At 41.0% G+C, this 27,584-nt stretch overlaps 1 protein-coding gene across 6 annotated transcripts in view; it reads right to left on the minus strand.

Moving 5' to 3' along the window:
• Positions 1-7,980: 7,980 nt before the first annotated feature.
• The window catches only part of LOC134755335 (diacylglycerol kinase theta), a 60,520-nt gene continuing 40,916 nt past the window's right edge, over positions 7,981-27,584 (minus strand). The window contains exons 4-19 of one of the 6 annotated variants that reach the window (XM_063691805.1): positions 27,351-27,562; positions 26,321-26,489; positions 25,726-25,830; positions 20,873-21,016; positions 19,682-19,934; positions 19,108-19,307; positions 18,647-18,859; positions 17,987-18,121; positions 16,916-17,090; positions 15,734-15,882; positions 14,741-14,917; positions 13,549-13,675; positions 12,965-13,120; positions 12,361-12,517; positions 11,729-11,836; positions 7,981-8,312 (exon numbers count right to left, since the gene is read on the minus strand). In XM_063691805.1, the coding sequence (XP_063547875.1) occupies positions 8,214-8,312; positions 11,729-11,836; positions 12,361-12,517; positions 12,965-13,120; positions 13,549-13,675; positions 14,741-14,917; positions 15,734-15,882; positions 16,916-17,090; positions 17,987-18,121; positions 18,647-18,859; positions 19,108-19,307; positions 19,682-19,934; positions 20,873-21,016; positions 25,726-25,830; positions 26,321-26,489; positions 27,351-27,562 (2,579 nt within the window). In that variant the 3' untranslated portion in view covers positions 7,981-8,213. Of the gene's footprint in view, positions 8,424-11,728; positions 11,837-12,360; positions 12,518-12,964; positions 13,121-13,548; positions 13,676-14,740; positions 14,918-15,733; positions 15,883-16,915; positions 17,091-17,986; positions 18,122-18,646; positions 18,860-19,107; positions 19,308-19,681; positions 19,935-20,872; positions 21,017-25,725; positions 25,831-26,320; positions 26,490-27,106; positions 27,204-27,228; positions 27,326-27,350; positions 27,563-27,584 lie in introns of those variants that run through there. The other 5 variants (XM_063691806.1, XM_063691809.1, XM_063691808.1 and 2 more) reach the window with 5 other exon arrangements.

Below are 27,584 nucleotides of genomic sequence, written 5' to 3' on the forward strand. Positions count from 1 at the left end.
CCCGCCGTTCGCGTTCAGCCGAGTCCGCGCCTACACCGCCGAGACGAGTGCGCCGCTGTGAGTCACTGTGTACACGCTATGTGTACCACTAGTACTATATACAGGCTGTATGTTATGTATGTACCACCCGCAAGGAGCAGTGGACGCAGTTCGAACTGTCGCCCGCCAAGTTCCCGCCGTTCGCGTTCAGCCGAGTCCGCGCCTACACCGCCGAGACGAGTGCGCCGCTGTGAGTCACTGTGTACACGCTATGTGTACCACTAGTACTATATACAGGCTGTATGTTATGTATGTACCACCCGCAAGGAGCAGTGGACGCAGTTCGAACTGTCGCCCGCCAAGTTCCCGCCGTTCGCGTTCAGCCGAGTCCGCGCCTACACCGCCGAGACGAGTGCGCCGCTGTGAGTCACTGTGTACACGCTATGTGTACCACTAGTACTATATACAGGCTGTATGTTATGTATGTACCACCCGCAAGGAGCAGTGGACGCAGTTCGAACTGTCGCCCGCCAAGTTCCCGCCGTTCGCGTTCAGCCGAGTCCGCGCCTACACCGCCGAGACGAGTGCGCCGCTGTGAGTCACTGTGTACACGCTATGTGTACCACTAGTACTATATACAGGCTGTATGTTATGTATGTACCACCCGCAAGGAGCAGTGGACGCAGTTCGAACTGTCGCCCGCCAAGTTCCCGCCGTTCGCGTTCAGCCGAGTCCGCGCCTACACCGCCGAGACGAGTGCGCCGCTGTGAGTCACTGTGTACACGCTATGTGTACCACTAGTACTATATACAGGCTGTATGTTATGTATGTACCACCCGCAAGGAGCAGTGGACGCAGTTCGAACTGTCGCCCGCCAAGTTCCCGCCGTTCGCGTTCAGCCGAGTCCGCGCCTACACCGCCGAGACGAGTGCGCCGCTGTGAGTCACTGTGTACACGCTATGTGTACCACTAGTACTATATACAGGCTGTATGTTATGTATGTACCACCCGCAAGGAGCAGTGGACGCAGTTCGAACTGTCGCCCGCCAAGTTCCCGCCGTTCGCGTTCAGCCGAGTCCGCGCCTACACCGCCGAGACGAGTGCGCCGCTGTGAGTCACTGTGTACACGCTATGTGTACCACTAGTACTATATACAGGCTGTATGTTATGTATGTACCACCCGCAAGGAGCAGTGGACGCAGTTCGAACTGTCGCCCGCCAAGTTCCCGCCGTTCGCGTTCAGCCGAGTCCGCGCCTACACCGCCGAGACGAGTGCGCCGCTGTGAGTCACTGTGTACACGCTATGTGTACCACTAGTACTATATACAGGCTGTATGTTATGTATGTACCACCCGCAAGGAGCAGTGGACGCAGTTCGAACTGTCGCCCGCCAAGTTCCCGCCGTTCGCGTTCAGCCGAGTCCGCGCCTACACCGCCGAGACGAGTGCGCCGCTGTGAGTCACTGTGTACACGCTATGTGTACCACTGGTACTATATACAAGCTGTATGTACCACAGTTTCTTTCTTACTATAGTGCGACATAAAATAGTAGAAATTAAATAAAATGGAACGAAAAAAATTCCATACTAAATTGTAGCCATGTTTAAGCATTTTACGTCAAAAATGTGACAATTACGTACAAAGTGGCGCCCTCATTTATTTTTTACAATTTCTTGTTGGACTATAATTATAAAGTAAAAAGCAATCTCAAAATATACACCTCTTTACAGGTAATTGCCACGTAATTGTACCAACAACTCAGCAGTCGTGACTCGTGACTTTGGAGATTGGAATAACAACGATCTTCATGCGGAGCGGAGCGGTTAGTTTTTACAAGCTTTTTATTAACTTAATGTTGTGTGTATGTACGGATCAAATCTTGCAAGTTAAATTTGACCCACTTCCCGATTTCCATTGAAGCTAAAAATTTGCATACATAAGTCGGGTGATAAATTGACAATGCAATATTATGGTACCATCTAGCTGATCTGATGATGGAGACAGGAGGTGGAGGTGGCCATAGGAACTGTGATAAAACAACTAAACCTAATTGTGTTTGGGGTTTTTATTGTCTCGATGAGTATTAGTTGCCTGTGGAAAAAAAAAAGTCAGCAATAAAAGCTTGTACCAAAAATGACATTTTTGACAAAAACTTATTATAGTTACTTAAAATTTTACACAGTGGGTTCTATTTGCATTAAAAAAGTATTTTGTACTTATTTTATTACATTTTCTGAGACAAATTAATACACACAGAAAATGATAGTCAACTTACTATTCGTAGAACGTGTAACTAGATTATTTTTTTAAGATTTTTTTTTAATGTAGTGTGCACATTTTTCTTATTTTGTGTGAATAAATAAATAAATTCGTAGAATGTAGAACTTATACTACAGTGATAGTAAAAGTTCCCGGTACATTATTGGACAAAAAATTCACAGCGAAGCCTCCTAAACATAGGGTAATAGGGGTGGATAACTCTAATATTCAACATTTTTATAAAAGTACATTATTGCATATAGATATTTTACTTACCAGTTGCAAATTAAATGACTAATATAACACTTTACCAGCTGACGGACTTTCCACCGCGATACAACAGGCTGACGGTTTTTTAAATTCATAATAGCTTCTAAACTATCACCTGACAAAGTATCCATCGGGAGGCGATGACGTGTTTTTACGTGTTTCGGTGGCTGCCATTCCTCAACCCACCAACGGAGCGGCAGCTGACGTCCACGAGGGTTCATTATACATAGCCGTTAACCTCACTAGATACGAGTTATCGCCCGGGAGGCGATTGGTCATGGAAATCAGTTCCTGGCTCGCGGTCTATAATCGTTTTATCTTATATTAAAGATGACTAGGTACAGTCGGCTGCAAAAATATGTTTACGTTTTTCGCCTTATTACAAAGGAATAAGGTGTAAAAGAGTAGACATATTTTTGACATCCACTGTACGCATTGTTTCGAGAAAAAATATGTAATTATATATTTTATAAATTTAGCTTTATTGATATAATTAGATTTAAATATTCTTTAAAATAAGTTTATTTTGCTACCAAGATGGTGATATGCGATTAAATCTAGTCTATAGTATGTATAAATTTGATACTTGCAACGTTTCGAATCTATGTCCGAAAATCAATCCAAGTGTGGCAAGCACTTCACCAACCAAATTAGTGCGCGACGCACTGTAAGTCTGTAAATCGTCCCATTCGCTCTGTTCTAAAAATATTATAAATATAAAAAAGTACACAAATACCTAATAAGTAGGTAATTGTTATTGCAATAATATTTTTTCTGGAGAAATTATAACTGGTAAATTAAAATGTACAAATAAATGAATAAGAATAAAATAAACAAATGAAGAAGAACAGCGGGATACCACCAGTGTGCGGCAGTCTTTTTTTTATTTCGTAGACTAAAATGACAACCACGAATGTCAAACGTAGAAATAATGTGACCAGCTTAAAACAAACAGTGCTGATCTTTGATTTCGGTTCAAAATAAACAATAAATAAAATCTACAGTCGCTACATAAAATAAATAAATAAAATGTACTCACTACTAATCTACTCAAATATTTAAAAAGTGACATTGACGTATCGCCGACTTGACGCAACGCCATTCTGGTATTTTTGGTTTAAGTATTCGACATTCATTACTTTACTCGTATTAGTGATTAGATGTATTCAATGCGTTTTCTCTCTTCTTCATCAACAAGTATAAGCACCTCCCAATAGTTTGTTTTCGGTTAGTACCGGTTATAGCACATCACTATTTATAAGACGTAAAAAACTAGCAACACGTGAAATGTCATTTTAGTCTATGAAATAAAAAACAGACTATAGTTCGCTTGGTACAATCAAGTGAATTTGATTTCTTTGCCACTTCATATCTTGGGGCCTAGGCCTAGCCATGAAGATCATGAAGATCAAACGAAAAGAAAAAAAAAACCGGCCAAGTGCGAGTCGGACTCGCGCACGAAGGGTTCCGTACCATTACGCAAAAAACGGCAAAAAAATCACGTTTGTTGTATGATAGCCCCACTTAAATATTTTTATTTTGTTTTTAGTAGTTGTTGTTATAGCGGCAACAGAAATACATAATCTGTGAAAATTTCAACTGTCTAGCTATCACGGTTCATGAGATACAGCCTGGTGACAGATAGACGGACAGATGAGTCTTAGTAATTTTTACCCTTTGTGTACGGAACCCTAAAAAATGATCTTATATGAATATAACTATGACAAGGCACGAAGTGGCACTGAAATCATATTCCTTGACAGTATGTGTTGTGATACTTGTGATTAAATCTAACTTTGGTAGAGAAAGGACGCTTGATCCGCCTGTTCCTATCACTATCGCACGCGCACAATTATATGGCTATCCCGCTCGCAGTGTCATTGACCGCTGCCATCATGGGCGTGACAGAAATATAATTACGAGCGAGCGATAGAGATAGCATCAGGCGGGTCAATGTCCTCGTGCTGAGCGTCCTTTCTTTAACATGATTGTATTTATGTCCAACATATAACATTTATTCCTCTCGCACTTTTAATACGTGCAAGAAAGGGACAAAATGTTTTTATGTTGAGCATAAAAGCAATCACCGTAACTATAGTTTGTTGCTATTTTACTTAGAAGTTTTTTACTTGTCACTTCTAGCATAATACTAAAATTAGGTTTATATTCAGTGTCAAACACTTTGTACTAATTTTCAAAATGTTAAGATATTTGTAGTATTTATAACATTTTGTAGGCTTGTAAATCTTAGGTGTAAGGGAATGTTGAATAAAATTCATAACAAAATAAAACGTGTTTTACTGATGGCAACAAAATGTGCCGAAAAAATATCATAAATTGTGCTATTTTCGAACTTTTAAAGTTTTCGTTTTTATATCAAATTTTCGATACATTGCGATACCTAAGGGCAACCTTAGTGCTTTAAATTCAATCAATCGATCAAATTCGGAAATGTATTAAAAATCGTAAGGTGAGGAGAGCCCTTATGCGTTTTCAAGGCCTGTCCAGACGAGGACAATTTTTCACTAATTTTAAATTTATGGTGATATTTGATAGCTCTAAATATAAAAACATGCTTCCAAACACGAATACTAGCGTCACAAATTGGTATTATTGCGTCCGCACCCCATTTTATGGGCAATATCGGTCATAATCGGCAGTCGAATTCGGCAAGCCAAATTGGCATTTAAGTCCGCCCGACCTGAGTTGATCGGACAATTTAATCAGATTGGTGAAAAATTGTCCTAGTCTGGACAGGCCTTCAGTTTGTTCAAAATTTATGGCTGGCAACATTTTTATTTTATACCTATTTAAAGGCCTCTACAGACCTTGCAACAAGTCGTATGCGATTTTAGATAACTGAATTCAATGTTCGCACGCAAATTGAATGCAATTATCGGTGAGCTGTGTATAGGCCCTAACTAAATTATCGTCGTGAGGGTGTGATTTATTCATTTGGGATTTTACACTGCGACTTTTTGCAACGATACAAACGCACATTTGACCGCCTCGTGTGTGACTAGTAGTATTTAAATTAATGTACTGTCGCCATTAGATATATCGGAGCGGCCGAGGTGGTCAAAAATATCTGAACACGCACTTTAGCGCACGCACCTTGGCCGCTCCGATATATCTGATGGCGACTGTATCATTATTGCATAGAGACTGAAACGTGACTGTATTGCTGTGGCTGTGTGTAAAGGGCCTTACGCCGCTTGTTCCTATCCTATCTCTATCGTACGCGCACAATTTAGCGTTTTCTAAAATAAATATTAAAAACCTGACTCTTACAAATCCTGGTGTTTTTGGGTTTTTTCAACTCAGAATCACTAGCATATTCAATCCTGGCGGTCTAGCATAAGTTGCGTTCTTGCGCGCGACTACATACATCTAGCGCGACTTCAAGTATGGACTCGCGCGCGAGAACGCAACTTATGCTAGACCGCCTGATGATAAAAAAATGTACGTGACGTGAAAAAAAAATTCACACTAAAACGTGACGTAATGGAATGGACATTTTGGGACATCTTTTTTTAATGGCAGGACGGAGAATGCTGCCGATTCTGAGTAGAATGAGCCCAAGAATGTCCAGATATGAAAGAATTAGGTTTTCAATATTTATTTTAGAAAACGCCCATTTACTTAAGCAATTACATACTTATTATATAACTACGTGTGTTGTTAAAGTTTACAAATAAAACAAATAAATAAGTTGCTGTATATATTATTTTATATCTAAGCTCATGGAGAGAGAGTAATCATACACAATTCTTTATCCTAGGTAAGCAATTAGAAAATTATTTATATACATTTTTAGTAGTACTTTCTTTAGCATTTGAACTCACCATAATGTGGCTCAATCAACTTTTTGTAGCTCGGTGCCATGATAATGTCTCTTATGAGTCTTGATAGTTTTAAAAATAATTTCAAAGTACAGTACGCTGCATAGATAACTGATCCACATGCAAACAAGTTTCTATGTAGGGGGGTCAGTTATCTCGGCAACTTACTGTACCTGGGCGTTTTCTAAAATAAATATTGAAAACCTGATTCTCACAGATCCTGATGTTTTTGGGTTCTTTTAACTCAGAATCACTAGCGTATTCAATCCTGATGATAAAAAAGTCCCAAAAATATGTATGAAAATTGTCCACTCCACTACTTCACGCACATACTCGTGAAAAATAAATGTTCACACTATAACGTGACGTAATGGAATGGACATTTTGGGACATCTTTTTTAATGGCAGGTTGGAGAATGCTGTCGATTCTGCGTAGAATGAGCCCTAGAATGTCCAGATTTGAAAGGATCAGGTTTTCAATATGTATTTTAGAAAACTCCGACCTCCAATAGACTGTGTCAGTTTCATGGGAGCTCCTCAAAGCATTGATTTGATTGCCCCATTTCAATAGGTTCATTGCGAGTGTCCGACACGCACGTGGCAGGGTTTTCCAATCTACCTTTATTGATAAGAATAAAGTGTTGAGGCCGCGACAGACCTTGCAAGTTGCAACAAGTCGCATGCGATTTTAGCCGTCAAGGTATCTAAAATCGCATGCAATTTATTGCAAGGTGAGTAGAGCCCTAAAGCACCTTATTACGTATCATAAATTTAATGTGAGAAGTATTAACTATAAAACTCCCGTGAGACTCAAACATATTTAATTATTTTAAAGCAGGTCACTCACGTATTTCACGTCATCATCATTAATTTAAGAGCTTAGCTCTTGTCGGTGGAGCAATTTCCATGTATCTCTTTCCTGAGCCATTCGAAGTATTTCACGTATTTGGATCGAAACATGTCGAGCTATTTGACTTAATAATACGCGAGTGACCAACTTTAAAATAATTTAACATATGAGAAGTATTGCTTAATAAGCTACTTCGCTTCGAAGAAATTGTATATACTAAATTTAATTTTTACACTCCATGTTCAGAAAAGTGACTTTAAATGCAAGAAAAATCATTTTGATTGTATTAAAGGAAAACGTAGGTACAATTTAAACATTTTCAGGTCTTGTATTTAATTTTAAATGTATATTTTTAAATTCCAACCTCCAATGTAATAATAGAAGGCTCATTTTCTATCCATTGGACCACCTATTATTATATAAAATTAATCTTGTTTCATTATACCTATCTATTATCTTCAAAAAATTTTCGTGCGTGCCAGGCTTTCTCCTCTGGGCCCAGGAGCATTAAACACAACATAACTGTCCTTCTGCAGTCGGGTAACAACGTAACGCAAACTTTTACAAAATGTGTGGTTTAAAAAAAATACTATGCTTCCCGAAAACGCTTTTTTTGACTCCACAAGTGGAGTTTACATTTGATGAATGTGAAAATTTACGCTCCCGAGCCCTCCATATCTGCTATCGGGTATTAAATAAAACAAACATTTTACATAAGTTAATATTTATTTTACACATTTTCAAATAATAATACAAGACTAATAAATAAAACACAAACTATAGACTATATTATAAATTTATTATTATTATATAATTTTTAATTAATATTTTTATATGTTTTTAATAATTTATTTACAATAATGTTTGATCTCCCGGAACGACCGCGGTGGAGCGCGGCTCGTCCTGCACGTGCACGCATGGCGTGCGGCGTGCTGCAGCGAGCGCCGGCGCGCGCGCTTGCCTTGAGCCCGAGGCAGGCGCAGGCGCTAGATGAGGCGCTCGCTGAGCCAGATTCAGGTGTCCGGCGGCGGCGGCGGCGGCGGGGGCGGCGGCGGCATCGCCGGCTCGGTGTTGCGGCGGCGCACCTTGCTGCGCTGCTTGAGCATGCAGGCCTGCGGGAGGGGCGGGGGCGGCGTGAGTAGGGCGGCCGCGGGCGCGCGTCACGGGCCCGCCGCCGCGCCGGCCCCGCCGGCCCCGCGCTTGGTTTTCTTCAGCATCGTCGCCTGCACACACCAAGCGTCCCGAGAGCCGAGTGACGCCCGCCCTCTCGCGCCCTACCCCGCCCGGACCCATCGATCCACCGACCCACCGAACGAACACTACTTTTTCGATCTTTAGAGACACCCTAGTCTTTCGAGCCTCACCATCTACTCGGCGCTATGGTAAATATACTTGGTCAAGCAAATCTTGCCAGTAGAAAAAGGCGGCAAATTTGAATAATCGTGCTGAGTTAGCAACACTACCTTTGAGTTGTTCGAAAATGGCGTGTTATTTATATCTTATCTGTGGAACTGTTTTGTTTACATTTCATCGTTGTTCGATGTACATTGCTGCTTTTTGTTCGTTTCCTAGGGATACCATACTTTAGTTTGCTTTACATTGCTACTGACATATCCAGCTTGACAGACTTTAGTGTCGCTGCGCGGTTGCGCCGACGTTGCGGTCGAGCAGCAACCATAGAGTTGACTAGACGTCGACTAGACGCTCGACAGACGCCAGTGTGGGGTCTAGGGACGGCTGCACCAAAACGTTACCGTTAAAATGTTGGCTATTTTTTGTATAGAAAGTTTCATTGTTCACTGCTCTGTGATCAGTTCCTTAAGTGTGTTTGATGCAACTGACCTTTAGATTCTAAGCCTTTAAATACCTCTAATCTTGTCTAATAATGTCGGTGGCTCGGCTTGTAACGTGGGTACGGGCGGTATCTTTAGGAGAGGCTGCGCGACCCAAGAAGATTCTTCTTGCGTCGCACGCGCCATGCAAAGGTTTGTGCTGCGTGAGTTTGTGCTCGGGCGGTACTCGACTCGGGAATTTTGAACTCCAAAGATTACTGACTAGATTATATAACCTACCTACCTACCTATATACCTGTTTTGAAGTACATATTGATTGTAGTAAATGGTAGTCTTTTAACTTGAGAGAACGGGGATTTGTTACTTTAAATTATTAACTAGTTTTGTTGCATGCCTTTTAGAGGTATGCCAAATGCACAAGTTGAGCTAAGGGCAAACTTTGACTTTAAAGGCTCATTTAGACAACTCGCGAACTCGCATGCTAGTTTAGTTACATAGCGGACTATTGAGGTTACATCCAATTCAGCCGACCGAACAAAAAACCGCAATGTAATGAAACTCGCATGTAAATTCTCGCACCGTCTAAATAAGCCTTAAAATTTAAAATAAATGAGCTTTCAGACGCTAGAATATGCATTATCGGATACCTGATTCATAGTAGGAATTGTAATATCCTGCCAGCTTTCAATAATATTATTCTCTAGTAATGTGGTTTACAATAATCTAGTCAGTATTTTTCTTTGAATACAGTAATTTATTTCCAATTAAGGCGTTCCATACTCACTTTGTGGTATGGAAGTAGGATTTAAGGTGGGATTTCACGTCGTTATATAATAATTTGTTGTGAAACACAAGAGCTAGCTCATAAATAACATATTGTGAAGTCGTAATCCGAACATAAAATATGATACAAATATAATATCATTTTACACTACGCTTCCTGATTTAACTAAAGAATGATACATTAACATTATACTCGTAAAGTGCATTGCGGTTGCTTTAGAAGCGTGGCACGCGCTCAGAGACAATGTCACACAATGGCCGACCGCTCGCATAAAAGAAACAAATGTCTTTTGTTTAACAGATTAGGTCTTAACATAATTTAAAAATTATTTAAGAAGATTTATACTATAACCCAATGCACCATATTTTTTTTATTCTTCTACTTAAATCTGCAATCGGCTGTTCTAGCCATAATCAGATGGTTATTTTTTTCGTTTTTAGGTTACTTTAGGGTGGTGTTCCACTGAGCACCATCACCATTTTACGTGGGGGCTTAGTCTCTGGTTCAGCCCTAGAATGCCAGCCTTATAATTCTTATAAATATGTGTTAGTTGAAACTAGCGTTCCATTCTGTCCTTGTTGAAAACTGCTATTTATTAGACCTTTAATTTAATTGTAAGGTTATTAGTAAGGTACTACTAAAAGAGTCAGCTAAAAAGTCCCGTGCCGTGATTGGTCCGTTCAAAGATATCTGGTCCGCCGACTAAAGTAGGATTGGTGGCGTGATTCGAAATTCGAAAATTTATCGAATAAATGCAACGGTATGCGTGGCAGAGGGGGTAGCGGGACTATGCTATGCTATGCCTTTAGAATACGTGGTCTGTGAGTAAAGGTAAGAAATGCCATGTGTTTCATTATTTTCAGATACTATGAAATCCCACCTCGAGGGCACAAAGAACGAGCACATGCAAATGCCTACTGCATTCTACGCTACGTCAAAAATAGAACGTTTGAAATAGAATGCAGTAAACATAAAATTTTGAAGCGTATACAGAAATAGGCTTACACGTCCACTTGCTAATGCCGAAAATTATGACATCAATTATAGAAACGTTAATGGCATTGGGCATTTGCAATCGTTTTAGAGATGGATATTTTAAGAGCCATTGAGTTACTTCCTTCAGTCATCGAATCTGATGAGATGACTGATGGAGTTTGGTTAATAATTGTGTGAAATATCACACAATCACTAAATCTTAATAATTTTTCTGAAACCAAAGTCTCAAAGCTTGATTGTGTGCAGAAATCAATAAGCATAAAATATTGTGTTGACGTTTATTTTGTTAGGTGCAGTAGGTCCATATTAGTTAACACTGTTAACAGCTAGGACATACATGATGGGCACCTTGCCAAGAGGCCAGGGTTTGTTATAGGGATTTTTAGGTAGGTTAAGTTTTAGTCGTTTTATTTTATAAGTAGTCATAATTTTGTTTTATACAATTAATGAAAATTTTATTTATCATCTTTTTAATAAAGCTTAAGTTTTTTTATCATTATCATTATATATATGGATAAATGATTTATTTATTTGTATCTATTATTTTTATATGATTAGGACATTATTATGGGATTAAGAATTTAAGACTAAAAAGAGAGGAGATACTTTAACAATGGCACGCGCCGTAGCACGCGCTCAGACTCAATGGCACACAATGGCCGACCGCTCACATAAAAGGAACAATGGCTTTTGTTTAACAGATTACCGTCTTAGACGTAAAAATAATTTGAGAAGATGAAGACTATACAAGTAACCCAATGCCATGAGCGCCTGTGAGCACCAAACACATTTGTGAAGTATTCCACGGGCTGTTCAGTACAAACGCATTTTATTTCGTATATTAAAACTTTTTTCGGCATTAAATATCGATAATTACTTTTCTGCTGTACATCTTAAGAACATTCGGGTTTGTACGGAACAACGGTAGACAACTTCATGGGATGCTCCAACGTACCTTGAGCGCCGACTTGAGGACCACGACCTCACTAGGCGCCGCCACCCACGGCTCGCCGTCCACCTGCACGGGGATTTCGCTCTTCAGGTTGATCTTTATGTGGCCACCCTGGAATAACACACTTTACTGACCACTGCTCTTAGGTACTATTTACTGTCTGTTTACTGTCTTCCCTTTTGCGCTTGCGTTTTAGGGCCAATACAGATACATATAGTTCAGATCTGATGTCCATCAGATCAAATCGCCAGATTTCCGTGACTATAAACATCAGATTTGAATTTATTAGACCCATAGGCAATAAGTTCTGAATTGTATCTAAATTGATCAACAGCCAATGTTTATCTCAATTTGATTAAGTTTTAAATTCGGCTATTATTAAGTTCCTTATAAAAACTCCACGTTCGTAGTTGGTTCGGCTTGCCAAACTGGGCATCCTTTGAAACTCCTGGGTATTTGAAAGGTGTTCCTGTCAAATACCCGGTACAGTTGAGACTCCCCAACCCACGGGGTAAGGCGCCGCGTATCCCCGACTGGATCTGCCCGAGGTGCACCACCCCGGTGACGCCCACCACCTCCAGCATGTCCAGTGGTTGCTGAACTGGTCCTCCAACTGTTGACACCTGTGCAGTTACCTGCGCTATCCGCATGGCGCCGCGCATCCCCGACTGGATCTGCCCGAGGTGCACCACCCCGGTGACGCCCACCACCTCCAGCATGCCGTCCCAGTGGTTGGGCTTGCTGAACTGGTCGTCCTTCTCCGGGCCCCAGGGGTTGGCGCCCGAGCCCCAGCTGAACAAGGGAGAGTTATTATTAAACCGTTGCCTTAAAGTTCAAACAGCGGAATTGGGCTGTTGCTGGCAGATCATTGAAAATCCATCCATTTTAAGTAGGTATAACTCATTAACTACAAGATCTAATGTAAAAGATTATATTTTAAAGATTCCTTCTATTTAAAAGCTATTGAAATTTATTAAAAGCTGTTCTTTTAAAAATTGTTGCTAAGATCATCCCCAGCAGGTTTTTTTTTGACATGAAACGTCCTAACTGAACAAATTTTTCACAAAAGTTTTTCATTGGTAAAACGAATTATAATATAATAGGCATCCTAACCAGAAGTGAGATCTTGGAACCAGATCGTCCTTTGATTCTCTCGACCTGAATCGCGGAGTGATTATCATTAGTTGCTGGGAGTGGTTGCATATCCTGGATACAAGACTAGTAGACCTGATGGAGTACCTGAGTATATTGAGAATGATGATGCCTTCGACGGCAGGCAACTCCACCTGCTTGCCGTCCACCTCCAGTCGCACCGCCTTGTGCAGGTCCTTGCACATCTTGCGACCCACCATCTTGCGCAGACCCATCTTCACGTACACACCCTTGTTGCGTAGCCTGTAATTCATAGGCATAGTAGAGTTTAGGCATCTACAGCAAAATTAAATTAAAGACGGCGGAACTATCATGTCTAAGTTCTGGAAGTGTGCAAGTTTGTAAAGCCTGACCAGGAATATATGATCACGCGCCATGTTGCGGAATTACACTGAAACTAATTTCATACTATAATGAACTGTCACCCTATACATGAAAATAACAGCGCCCTCTTGACAATGATCATATATTACTGGTCAGGCTTTAAAAGGCTATCAAGATCATGTCTCATACAAGTCATATGGAATTCTTGAAACGTATGATTTGATAAAGATGCAATCCTCTAAATATGCAAAATATTTCTGCAATGTTGTCTCATGGGTTTATGAGATTTAGAAATAGAGAAAAGCTGATTGACCATTCAAGATGTTAAAATGGTGTGTGTTATTTACCTGCTATTGAATTTGTTGGGATTCTCCTCCCGAGCGTTGTGGAAGTCGAGACAGAGGTCCGCGTCGATTCCGATCCCAAAATAGTTGTTCATCACCAGGATTTGCGAGTTGTCTTCGCTCTGCGACCCTGTCAAACGCAAAATGTCACCATTAGTATAAAACTCAACATGAAATATGTATAACGCTGTCTTAGAAGGCAAACGGTAGGTATAGTTAACGCTATTTCTACTGAGCTCGTTCACTTACCTGTACTAACAATGGCATTCTGTTAAACAAAAGCCATTATTTCTTTTGTGTGAGCGCGTGGCCTTTGTGCCTGAGCGCATGGCCATTGTGTGTGAGCCTCAGGCACAAAGGCCACGCGCTCACATAAAAGAAATAATGGCTTTTGTTTAACAGAATGCCATTGTTAGTACAGGTAAGTGAACGAGCTGAGTAGAGATAGCGTTAACTATATAGTCTGCATCTTTTCAAATTACTTTTTCGTCTAATACGGTAATCTGTTAAACAAAAGCATTTGTTCCTTTTGTGCGTGCGGTCGCCCAATGTGTACCAGTGTCTCTGACAATGGCACGCGCCGTAGCACGCGCTCAGACTCAATGGTATACAATGGGCGGCCGCACACACAAAAGGAACAAAGGCTTTTGTTTAACAGATTACCGTCATAAACGAAAAAGTCATTTGAAAAGATGCAGACTATACCGGGTGTTTCTTGTAACAGGAGCAATAAATTAAACTGGAGGCTGTACGCCTCAAACTGACCAACATTTGTTCAGCAACTTTTTAAAATTATGAAATTTTTAGATTATAACTTTTTCATTCTAATTAAATATTATTTTCAATGTACGTTGCCATCTGTGTGTTTGACGTTGCTTGTCACCCTTTAAACATAACAAATTTTGCAATACATTGCGTCTTAGAATAAACTTTAAAGTGTAATGAAAATCAAAACACAAGTTATTTGTAAAGTTGCTGAATAAATGTTAGTCAGTTTGAGGAGTATAGCCTACAGCTTAATTTAATGCTCCTGGTACAGAAAACACCCGGTATGATGATGTCGAAACTGTCAACAATTTGTGCCGTAAACGTATTTTACTTCTAAACTTTACGACCATACAAAACAACTTATAAAAGGAATCCTTGAATCTTATGAAGAAAACTAGGTATAAAGCGGGGATACCACTGCGCTTACCAGGCAACTGTTTGGAGAGCTCCTTCGGCTCGTCCTGTTTGTCCTCAGGGTGGAACACCACGGTCCAGCGGTCGAGGCGGATCTCCTCCGCGTCGATGACGTCCCGGAGAAGGGACAGCGGGTCCTCGCAGCCCGTGTAGCCCGAGCCCCAGCGCAGAACGCGCGCTAGGTCGTTACCTGGGGATACGGTAACATATGAAATAGCGCGAACGAAGTGGAATGTTCTCTCTTTTTTCGCGATTTCGGGGTTGGTCCCATAGTAAAAGTAGCTCAGAGAAACGCACAGTTGAGGACTGCCAAATTGCCAATCATCTAAATTCTAAGTGGTGAAGATGGAAATGTTGTCGCGTAGAGCGGTGGCGGAAAGATGTGGTTTGTCCTTTTGCTAGGGCAGCTCCTCACAAATAGACGAGCTCTCGACTAACGTCTCATACATACCTTTGATACCTAAACCTTTGTAAAAAGCAAATTAAAATAAGATAACGTTAAACAGGAGTTTTTTTGAAGAGTTCCTCAGCTGAGCTGTTTATAAATAATAGCTCCGACAGTACTATAGTAGACCCAAACCAAACGGATGACCGGGGTCGTACAACTTCTCATTCACGCTCGCATGGTCGAAAGTAGGGTGAGAGAGCGAGATATGATTCATATGATCCCAGTCGTCTGTTTGGTTGGGGTCTACTATAATATACTATGCGGTCTATTTACTGAGCTCGTTCACTTACCTGTACTAACAATGGCATTCTGTTAAACAAAAGCCATTATTTCTTTTGTGCCTGAGCGCGTGGCCTTTGTGCCTGAGGCTCACACACAATGGCTACGCGCTCAGGCACAAAGGCCACGCGCTCAGGCACATGGCACAAAAGAAATAATGGCTTTTGTTTAACAGAATGCCATTGTCAGTACAGGTAAGTGAACGAGATCAGTAGATAGACCGTATACTATAACCAAAGTGACGTAGTGGACAGGTGGTTACCTATGAAAGGAACTTACCTGTGCCCAGGGGTACGATGGCGCAAGGAGGATTGGAACACTGCGAGTCCTGGCCGACGTTGTCGAGGCACTGCAGCACCCAGCCGATGGTGCCGTCGCCGCCGCACACCAGGATCTTGTAGTTGGGAATGTGACGAAACACGTACAGCCTGACACAAGAAATAATCATCATCATCTTCCTCGCCTTGTCCCGGAATTTTGCAACGGCTCATGGGAGCCTGTGGTCCGCTTGGCAACTAATCTCAAGAATTGGCGTAGGCACTAGTTTTTACGAAAGCGACTGCCATCTGACCTTCCAACCCAGAGGGGAAACTAGGCCTTGTTGGGATTAGTTCGGTTTCCTCACGATGTTTTCCTTCACCGAAAAGCAACTGGTAAATATCAAATGATATTTCGTACATAAGTTCCGAAAAACTCATTGGTACGAGCCCTAGTTTGAACCCGCGACCTCCGGATTGCAAGTCACACGCTCTTACCGCAAGGCCACCAGCGCTCTGTCACAAGAAATAATATTCGATATTATTATGGATAAATCCGTATCCGTACGGTAAAAGACTTATGTAACTCCGTGATGAATAGTCTAAGGAAAAAACGTGCCACGGAAATCAAGAAAAAATAATTCTACACCTTTGGCATATTCTCGGCTAGATGGCGTTGACGGTTTCGATTGTTATTTAACAATTTTAACACGTATCAGTGAAAGAACATGGGTCAAAATCATATAAAAATAATAAAAACAAATAAAAAAAACATTTTTCATTTCTCATGCTCTGAAAGAAGGTCATTGTTGCTCTAAAAGGTGTGCAGAAAATGATACGTCTTTTTTTTTACAATAAGCAATTGAAATTTGGGTTTAAATGAATTTCTTATAAAATTTCCATTCTGATATTTTAACTCCCCATTCCATAAATAACGATACTTTTGCCAACATTTATAATTGAAAGTACCCTCAAGAAATACTATAAAAATGTATACTTAGTCATGCATTTGAAAAAACATGCATTTTACTTTCCTCGTATTCGAAATGAAAAGTAGAGTGTTTAACTCAGGTGAAAGGCATCATTTCAGCCTCGGACTATTGGCGCTCTCATTGCGTTCGAGCGCCAAACAACCTCAGCAGAAATTAGTGCCTTTCATCCCTTGGTTAACAATAATTACAATATTTTGAAGAGTGTAACTCACCCAGGAAGCGGGCCGCCGTTCTCTAAATCGAAGACTTGGTAGGGGTTGAGGAGCTTGCGGAAGGAGTTGATGAGCTCCAGCCCCTGGCAGCCGCCGGACTTGACGTTCACGAACACCAGCAGCGGCTTCACCCCCGCCGGCACCTGCGCCGGCTCGATGCTGGGTAACAGCATCACTGGGGAACGACAGGTTGGTTAACCCTTGCATGCATAGTTTAGGATGTAGCCTACACAACAAAAACATCTAATTTTATACATAATTAGATAAAATCTATTTATTCCTATATATTATTGCAATAGTAAAACTAATCCGTTCTTCGATTTTTTACTTAAATTTACGCAGTATTTTAATTTATAAAAATTACATTCGTTTTAAGACGAGATGTCGGAAAACTTGGAAAAATCCAGAATTTGGTGATTTTTAGTATGTGATTTTGAACGTTTTATTCGGGGTTTGTAATTATTTTATATTTAAAAACTTTATCATAGGTGTATCACAAAAAGTGTACCTTTCTAATGGTAGTAAAATTTTTCATATATCTTACTGAAAATTATATATTTACATAAATATGATTTAGCCTACGCAATTTTTAACACTGACTTCGCAGTGAAAATCGAAGTTATAACTTTTTACCATTTTTCCCATAACCAGCAAACAATTACGCAACACATATTCATTTCGAGCAAAAAGAAAAAAAAACATGTATTTAAGGGTTAATATTTTTGCTAGTTTCGCCCATCATTAGGCTCCCACGTGTTTTAGTCATAAATGAAGAGTAATACAAATTGTATTTACATCAAGCTAGAGGAAGTACAGAGCATTTGGGAGTAAACTGTAGCCAAAATTTCATAAGTTGGTCAAAGCGATTATTAAAATCCTACAATCGAACTATTAATGATTACGATGTGTTAGTAAAAATACCAATATCAATGATTAGATGAACCGACAATTTATAAGTTTAAGTTCATCTTTTTAGTTTAAAATAATCTATCGAGATTTTTTCGAGATCTTGAGGTTTGAGGAAAAAAATATTTTTGCTGTTATTAAACAGACCCAAGTTGATAGACTTACCTAATAAATGCTTATCTTCATATTTGGCCTCTCTGAGAGCGTAGAGCGCACGCACAGCTTTGCTTGCGTCCTCGTAAGTGATCACCATCGACCCGTACTCGTAGTAGATGGGACCGATCGAGGTAAACTTGTTGTCTGCAAAAAAAACTATTATTAAAGGTAGCCCCTCAGTGAGGTCTGAAAGTATATAAGTGTGGCAAAAATCCTAGGTTTGTAAACTAGTGATGACCTCAGAAAATCCCGTGATCGATTATACCTACTTGAGTGTGGTATCAGATTTGAGCGCTGTTGTCAATTCGGATAAGTACTATAGTTTCCAATAAACTATCATTAAAACAGCACCCATTGACAAACTAGGTGGGCGACCTCATAACTTGGAGCTGGGAGGCAATGGATGCCAACTGCAGGACCGCACTTTGTGACGATCGATAGAAAATAATTAAGCAGTGGACTCTTGTGGTTGATAGGTAACTTCTTCCTCGTTTCCACATGACCGAGGGTCGCGCTCGCGACTATATGAGGTCATTGTTTTGTGCACCAAGGCACGATTTTCGCGATCCTATAAATAAGCGCCTATGTAGATCCTTGGCAGGTCTTCTTTACGATGTCTGGCAACATGTGATAGGCAATTAAATATGCTACAATCAGCGTTAAACTCACCGGCTCCAAGGATCTCCACGAGGATGTTCTCGTAGTTCCTCTCCGACAGGCCCGGCGGCAGCGACGCCACGAACAGCGCGAGCGTGGGCCCGTGCGGGTCCCGCCGCGGCTGCAGGTAGAAGCGGGCCAGCTCCATCCGCCGCACGGACTCCCGAGCCAGCCGGACCACGATGCGCCATGGTCGCTCCTCCTCTTCTAACACTCGCTCCGATACTATACGGAAAAAATATGTTATTAAAAATCGGCATTGGAAAATTTATACGTGCTAAACAAATCATTCCTTTTTGTTGATGCGCGGTTTCGCTTGTGTCATTCGTAGTCGAGTTTTTTTTAAAAGATAAGTTCAGCAACTAGATAACAGCGTACCTAATAGACCGCCATGCCAAGGCTTTGAACTTCTAAGGTATCTGTCTTAAAAACCGACCGAGAACAGAATAAAAAGATGGCTGTCTCTATCTTACCCCCGCGATCAAGCAGGATCTCGGAGCAGCGGTAGTCTTGCGTAGCCTGTGCCGGGTCGAGCCCGAAGTGTTCCAGCGCCGTAGCCATCAGGTCGGCGACGGTGTGCTCGCCCCGGCACGGCACGGTGACGTACGTCTCGCCGGCGCCGGCGATCCGGCCCGGGTACACGCGGACCTCGCCGCCGCCCGTCTCTGGTTCCCTGGGGAACATGAGGATAAGTTAGCTTCTGTGGATTCCGTATGGATGCGTAAAATGTCATATGAACAGTATCAGATGATATTGGACATGTACTCGATACGTACCAATTAGATACGTATTCAGGACCAATACAACGCAGGAATCTTCTTTTTCCTGTTAGTTCTGATCTCATTTACTCGGTAAAAGATTTTAATAATTGGGGTCGGCCTTCCCGTCCTTCATTTCCATCTAGCACGGCCTTGTGCTACGACTTTATTTAATGAGCTTTTGTGGTCTCTATCCATCGTAATCCACCAGGTAGTGATCTTTCCGAGTTGCGTTTCATGGTTAGCAATTTTAGGGCAAGCTTATGGTCAGGAGCTCAGGAGTACTCACTTGAAGCGCAGGAAGAGCGCAGGCCGCTTGTGTGGTAGCCTTGTTACACGTGCCAGCGGCGTGGGATCCTTGAGCGGGGGCTCGTCGCCGGCGAGCGCGTCGGTCAGCTCGAACTGTTCGGGCTCGCGCGCCACGTGGAAGGCCCGCAGCGCCGCTGACACCAGCTCCCGCTCGTTCCAGTTGCGGCCCACCACCACGGGCCGGTACAGCCGGCGCGACCAGGCGGCTTCGCCGTCGTATACCTTTACTACCTCTGTTGGGGGAGTAGCATATTTTAATGTCGTCGTTATTTAAGATTGTTCTGTTTATATATAAATTGTTTGTTTGAGAGCAGAAGGTATGCGGATTGACTTTAGGCTTCTAGAAGACAAGATTTTGACATGTCTTAAGAGTGTTGGAGTGTAGGTACTATCCGTATGTTATTCTATGTTTCTAGCAACCCCACTCGTTTTTTGTTTTAGTATAGTCCCCGGCCGGTAAGAAGTCAATTTTGACAGTTATGAGTTGACCCTTATATTTACGAAGCTAAGACCTACTACCGTTTAACTGATAGCCTTAGTGTCAAGGGTAGAGTGCTTTTTATTGTGTAAAGTTGTCCTGTTTCATCCATATAATATTATAGAGCGGTACTGTCATAGTAAATTTTGTAACCACTGTAAATTCACTGCCATCTATCGACATACTTTAAAACTAAAAATAAAGATTTATAAAAATACGTTAGAATGTATTTAAATATAGATAAATGATTTTTTTATTTGCATTAATTATTTTTATATGATTTTGACCCATGTTCTCTCACTGATATGCGTTAAAATTATAAATAACAAACGAAACCGTCAACGCCCTCTATACGAGAGTAGGCCAAAACTAGTGGCGCCATCTGATCGAGAATCAAATTTTCGTGATTTTCGAGGCACGTTTTTTCCTTAGACTGTATCCATCTATTACGGAGTTATATCTATCCTTGGCAGAAGTAAACAGTGACAGTAGGGTTGCCAGAGAGATGACTAGTTTTAATTGGTATGTTCAGAAACCTTCCTACTAGTAGTAGATTGAATTGAAGGATTACGATAGCAATCGTTGGTAAGCTTTCTTAAGGCCTTTCACAACCGAATATTTTCCAAAGTAAAAGATTTTAACTCGCATTTTAATCGCAGACTGCTCTAAAAAAAACATCTGGCAAGGGCATACCTTCATCTCTGTCGTCCGGCGTTCGATCCCGATGTTGCTTGTGATCAGGCCGGTGGTCCTGGTCGGCCGGGGCACCGGTGGAGCCCCCTCCGGAGCCCGAGCGGCCCTCGCAGCCCGAGGAGAACTCCTCGCTAACGCTGCGCGCTGTAACCACCATGTCGCTCACATACGCCCCCCACAACCCCGTGCATAATACAATATGGATACCGGTTGTGAAAATTCTTGATGGATGAGCTTCGTACCCTCTTTTTTTTCGAAACAAAACTTGCAGTAAGTGACCATATTATCGAATATTTAAGTTAATAATTTTATTTGAATGATTCAAAAGGTCGAACACAATTTCGAGACTTTTCACAACACAAAAACAAATAGACGATGATTTATTATAAATAGAGATTTTTAAAATATGACCAATCAAGTATTGTGACTCCAAAGGATTTTTTTTTGTTATTTTGTCGGCAACACCAAATACAGTAACATCAAAGACTAATTTAATTTGTGATATCTTTAAGCTACAGTATTAATAAATCTCAATTGGCACATACTTATAAACAGGTTGTTTCCTATTTTTTAATTATCTGTATCGTGATGTGAAAAAAGAGAATATTTGCATTAAAAAACTTTTTTCACTAGTTAATAACAATAATGGTGTGAGGTTTAAGTTGATTTAAATATTAGTTAGGTTTAGGTTACTATTTTAAAAGGGATTCAAAGCTTACAGAAAAAGGTTAATTGTATCCATTTCATATCATCTTTTTATGGTTTAATTTAGCGGATTACTACAACAATTTATCCATCTAATTTGTTATCAATTTTATTACCATTTGTCCCACATATCAAGTTATCATCTTCATGAACCTCGTTTAAAATGCTAGTAATGTGAAATGTGCTTATTTATAACAATGTTTCTATTTCTAACAAACTAAATTTTACAGCAAGTAGGCAACTTGATATGTAAGATTGGTAGAACATTAAACTATTGGTTGCACGATGTGATTTAACTCTTGAAGTATCTGTTAAAGACATTGTGCAGCCTTCTAACACTTATCCCAGTAAACACCAAGCCAGCTAGGAAACAAACATAATAGTAGTGGTCCAGCGTCCTCGCATCTTTATAGATAAAATGACAAAAATACGCAGAATTATATTTAGCACAGTAATATTTAATTTATAGTTTGTGGTTTGGCATACTACCAGCCTCAGTGTGAATTGTTATATTAAAGGAAACAATGGAGAAAGTTACGCTTCCGGCAGTGTGAATCTATTACACAACAAGATTTAAACCAGCGACAGAGAAAATCGTCATTTTATCGACTAAGCGAGACCAGACGCTAGCGTGCTAAGGATATCATTTTGCCGTATGGATATGATGGTTGCACAGTTATCATCTACCGTGTTAAAACATCACTCTCGTCGACTTAATTCTTGTTAGAAAGTGACGGCCACGATGATAGATGAGAAAAAAGCGACCATCTTACGTCTCTAGTGAATAATCCAATTATAATAGTATTTACTAACCCCATCAGGATCATGGAACCAAAATAATTTGATTTACAAATCGTAATTTTAAAACTGAAAATCTTTATTCTTCAATTGTAATAACAATGTACTTATTAATGCCAAGACCACCACCAGTTCCATGACCCAGGGTTCCACTTGATCGAACATACTGTTACCCTTAGCACGCCAACCAGATGTTGATGTTATGTCGGTGTTAAAATATGCCAGCGCCACCATACCTGATAATGGAAAACCGCGTCTCGAGTATCCTTCCCGCGACGGCGTCTTTATATTATAGTAAACGAAAATGAGGTGGCTCCAATCAAGATTTAAAGTCTGAAGGGTGAAGTGGAATCTGAGTGGGGTTTTGACTTGATATCTTTGAGATCTCTAGTTTGTGGCGTTTTCTAAATATGGGGTTAAATTGTGTTTGGTAATTAAGGCCCTGTGGGTTTCTTCTCTCACCCACTGAACGTAAGCGAGGGCCAGACGGCTTTGCGTGCCGGATATCAACTTTTTGATTTTTTTTGTTGTATGTTATTTAAAAAGAGTGATGTATCAGAAAAATTGCGCATTTTTAAAAGCATTTAGCTTTGGTGTAATAATTATTACAAATATTTAGCTTTTGTGTAACTGTAATAATTATTAAAAATTTTATGTTGTATTTTAGTCCTCTGTTCGAGATTTTTTTTTCTATCGAGCGAAGAGCGAGTCAAGAAATCAGTTTTCGGATCAATGAAGGTAACTAGAGAGAGGTCTCAACATTAGTATTAAAATTGTTGGCAGTCGTCTTGTGATCTAAAAAGGCGCTACGATTTTTCATAAACTCTGCTGGCTGAACCTACTGCACCTTAAGAGGATATTTTTTTTCCTATGCTAACGGTGACAATAGTACTGATTATTAGGGCCCATTAGGCCCTTTGTAATAGTAGGTCTACGGACGATTTTCATTTCGTAGCGGAAAATCTTGCTACGGGCTACGCTGTGGTGCTACGGTGTAGCTGGCTGACCTATATAAGGGCTCTCACTAAATAAGTACCGCTTCAATGCTCATTGCTTACACGGCCTAATGCTCTCAGTGTAGGTATATTTTAAGTCATCGATATAGCTGGTTAAAATAATCTAAATATATAAAACAGTATTTTATATTATATTTATTTATTTGCACACTACATTAAAAATAAAATACAGAATTTGAGAAAATCTTAAAAAATAATATAGTTAAAACAGTTATAGATGTACTGACAGATAGCGTAAAGCTTAAACTGTTGAAATACCTTCAAATGGGGTTTAACGGAGTGAAAAAATGGTTAGAAGTTGTAAGCGACTTACACGGATAAAGTCACTAAATCACTTTTGACTATTTATCATAAATGTACAAAAAAAAACACGCTGTACATTTTGACCCGACGGTGGCCATATGTTGTGAAGGACCATAGTGTTGCTTTGCTATTATGAGAATATATAAACTAAGGAAGAAATTTCACATTTTTTTCAGATAAAAAGGACTTTGAGACGGTGATATCAAGTCAAATCCAAAAAATGTAAAAGTCGAAAGGACAAAATTGATATCTCAATGGTCGTGAGATAAATAGGTAAGTAAATGTACCTAATAGTGCTAATGTTCATTGCGTTGCGTGTTGTTGTTAGTTGTACACGAAGCTGTATTACATTTTTTAGATTAGATGAATGGTTAAGCGATATTATTATGCAAATCTGATTAAATAGCCGTTAAAAATAACAGAGCTCCGTTGTGTATGTATCAGGGATTATTTTCGCTGAGCAATCCAAAAATATCGACCGACCGATACATTGGAACGCAAAACTGTAATTAAAAGACAAAAGATCTTGTATTTCTCAAATATTTTAATATTCGATTGCATCATCTAGTCCACAACCTCCCGATTTTAAGGTGTGTTTATTGACTTCTCTTGATTTTACAATGGCCGGTTTTGACAGGACTCACGCATGCGCGGTTGACTCGTCACGTATTACGTTACAATGTTCTGACTTCTGCCATTGCCAATATTTCATTAAAAAAACTATATAATCTAAGTCATTAAACATAGACTATTATTATTTTTAAATATAAACGCATTTGTCTTGTAAGATATGATAATATCAGTCCCTATTTTGCTACAACTTTCGCCATTCACCTAACCTCAAAATAAGACATTAGGCATGCGCAGAAATTGAGGGGACATTGGGGACAACCTTGTTATAGATCTTTTGAGTTTAAAGTTATATATTAACGGACAGTGATGGGGATTAATGATAAATCAATGAAGCACATAGCAAAAGCTGTTTCATTTCAGGTATGAGCAAAACAACAGGGTTTTTCAGAGGTTCTCACATCAAAATATATTTCGAATATGATATAATACATTTCTGTTTAGTTAATTAGAACTTATGGATTATTATATTATGAAATAAAGACCAATTATTATTACTTAGGTTGAAAGCACAGCTAGCTTTTCTAACTAGGTATCATTCAGAACATGACTTGATACATCGATGATTTTGCATTAAACCTCTTCGTTACCTACCAGTTTAAAGTAAACAGCTTTATGCGTGACGATATAGTGTCGTATTAATAGGTACTATAATAATTTAATATAGACACTGTTATAATGCTCATACCCAAAAACTAACATGCGAACCCAATGGGATGGAATCGTGAGCTTCAAAATGGACTGATTTGGTGTCATCTTGTTATTTTTGTTATATTTTGATGTTCACGTCCTCTCCGTAGCCCACACTGCGTCCTAGTTTATAGGTAAGCAATGAACAATCTGCTTCTCTTCAGACCTTATCTTATAGGCTGGCATAAAATACAATGAAGCCCTGTTTTGCCTGTTGAGGTATCAAAATCCATTTGTCGGTTTGGAGTTGTAATGTGACACGTTTGCTGTCATGTAGATATTAATATTGCACATCGTATTTTTTGTAGGAATTTTGTAGCATATTAGTCGAGTTTAAGGGATATAGGTACCCAATTTAAGCATAATGACTGATTAGGTTATGCATTAAAACATCAATTGACCGTCTTTCTTGATATTGTTTGTACCGGTTCCTTTATGTCTAAAAAGCTGCAAACGATTGCTACAAAAAATTAACGATGCCCGCTGAAAATAATGTTTTGAGCAATACCACCGATATCAATGATAAGGCCTTTCTATGGTCTACGTATTAAGCGCAATGTCGTGATTTTCGCGAGCTTGGTGAACCCTTTCCGTGAAAGGGCTATCCGCCTCTACACTCCACGCAGACAAGCTCAGACTCGACTGAGGAAGACTTGTAGAGTTGGATAGAGCGATGTAGGAGGCAGTGCAAGCGATGATGATGCGTCGTACCTCTCGAGTAAGGCGGCGAAGCGCCTCCGTGCGGGCTGCAGGCGGCCGGCAGCAGGCGCCGCGCCAGCACCACCAGCCGCGCCGGTCCCCAGCCTCGGTCCCGCGCTGCCCAAAGACACCGCTCACACTCCACCACTTTTACCTCTCTCCACATGTGCCGCGGTATTCGCAACTACCCTACCCCACTCACTCTCTAATAGCCAATGTTTGATGAATAACAACCACGATCACATCCAGGCTCAATTGGAGGGATGACACTTACACTGGGCAAGGGAACAGTGAGATGTCTTTGATTAGTTAGTATCAAAGAACGCTTTATGAGTCTTGATGGATGTTAAACGATGGATAGAAAAACGCACGCGCTCCTCTAAATCTCATAAATTGCTAGCTGTGTAAAATCCAAGCGCCGCGGCGTCCGTTTTTCCACCAGACTAAAAAGACCGGGCTATTGGGGAATAGCTAATTGAAACACCAACATCTGATCGTGGTCGCGAGCGATAGCTGACTGTCTACAAGCGGCTACCAAGCCTGCGAATGGCGAGGCACATGTTTGGCAGCGGCGGCGGGCGGTAGGCCACCTAGCTATACTACTTACGGCAGCCGAAGTCCCGCTGCGACGGCGGCGGGCGCACGTGGACACCGATGATGGCCTCCATGGGGACTTCTGTGCGGGGGATGGAGACCGCCGAAGGAGGAAGGAAGATGGGCTGAAGCATGCCGAAGTTGCATTCCTCCGGTATCAGCGACCGACACCCCGCGTGGCACTGTGGGGTTACGAAGGAGTATTTGAAGAATTGCGCTGAAACGGTCTACGTGTAAAGGTAATTGCGGTGGAAATTTAATTCTGACTGACGGGAAGGAGTAAATAAAGAAAATTTAAAGGGCCATATGTATTGTAAACCGTTGTACAATACACGTGCGAAAAGGTAATTCGCAACTCGTGTCGTGTTTTAATTTATGTCGTCGTATTTCCTACTTTTCGCACTTGTATCGTAATGTACTTATTAGAATTTCTTATAAGTTAAAATTGGTTTATTTATCTGTGCAGCGAGTTGAAAGGGTTACGTTCCCGCCGTAGGGTGTTTTGCTTATCAAGTATTTTTTCAATTTTTTTACCATTAGCAATAAACAATCGGTTCTTAATGGATTTGTTATTTAATTTTCATTCTGATATTTAACTCTCGAATACTTTTTTTGAGCCCTTAATCTGTGAAAGCGTTTGCTGGTGTATATTTGGCAACTTGCCCTTGCAGTTGCCACTTACTGTACACACTCGCATCTGTATCCAGTCAGGTATTCCGCCGAACAGATGCCGACGCCGAGCGAGCCGCACACTTGGAGTTGGCGGGCAGATTGCCCCCGTCTATTGGTTGCCCCTCACCGTGCTCCCGCACCACTCGCATCTGTATCCAGTCAGGCATTCCGCCGAGCAGCAGGCGCGCCAACAAGCCGCACACTTGGAGTTGGCGGGCAGGTTGCCCCCGTCTATCGGTTGCCACTCACCGTGCTGCCGCACCACTCGCATCTGTATCCGGTCAGGCATTCCGCCGAGCAGCAGGCGCGCCGGCAAGCCGCACACTTGGAGTTGGCGGGCAGGTTGCCCCCGTCTATTGGTCGCCACTAACCGTGCTGCCGCACCACTCGCATCTATATCCGGTCAGGCATTCCGCTGAGCAGCAGGCGCGCCGGCAAGCCGCACACTTGGAGTTGGCGGGCAGGTTGCCCTCGCGCCAGTGGTGGGCGGGCCGCGGCTCGGAGCCCGCGCAGTACGTCGCGTTCTCCTTGCAGTCCGCGGCTGCGAAGTCCACGCATTCGCCGTGGACATAGTACTCGCATACTGGAATAGGATTACATGTGTC

Source organism: Cydia strobilella, chromosome 2, assembly GCF_947568885.1.
Source record: "Cydia strobilella chromosome 2, ilCydStro3.1, whole genome shotgun sequence".
Taxonomy (NCBI): domain Eukaryota; kingdom Metazoa; phylum Arthropoda; class Insecta; order Lepidoptera; family Tortricidae; genus Cydia; species Cydia strobilella.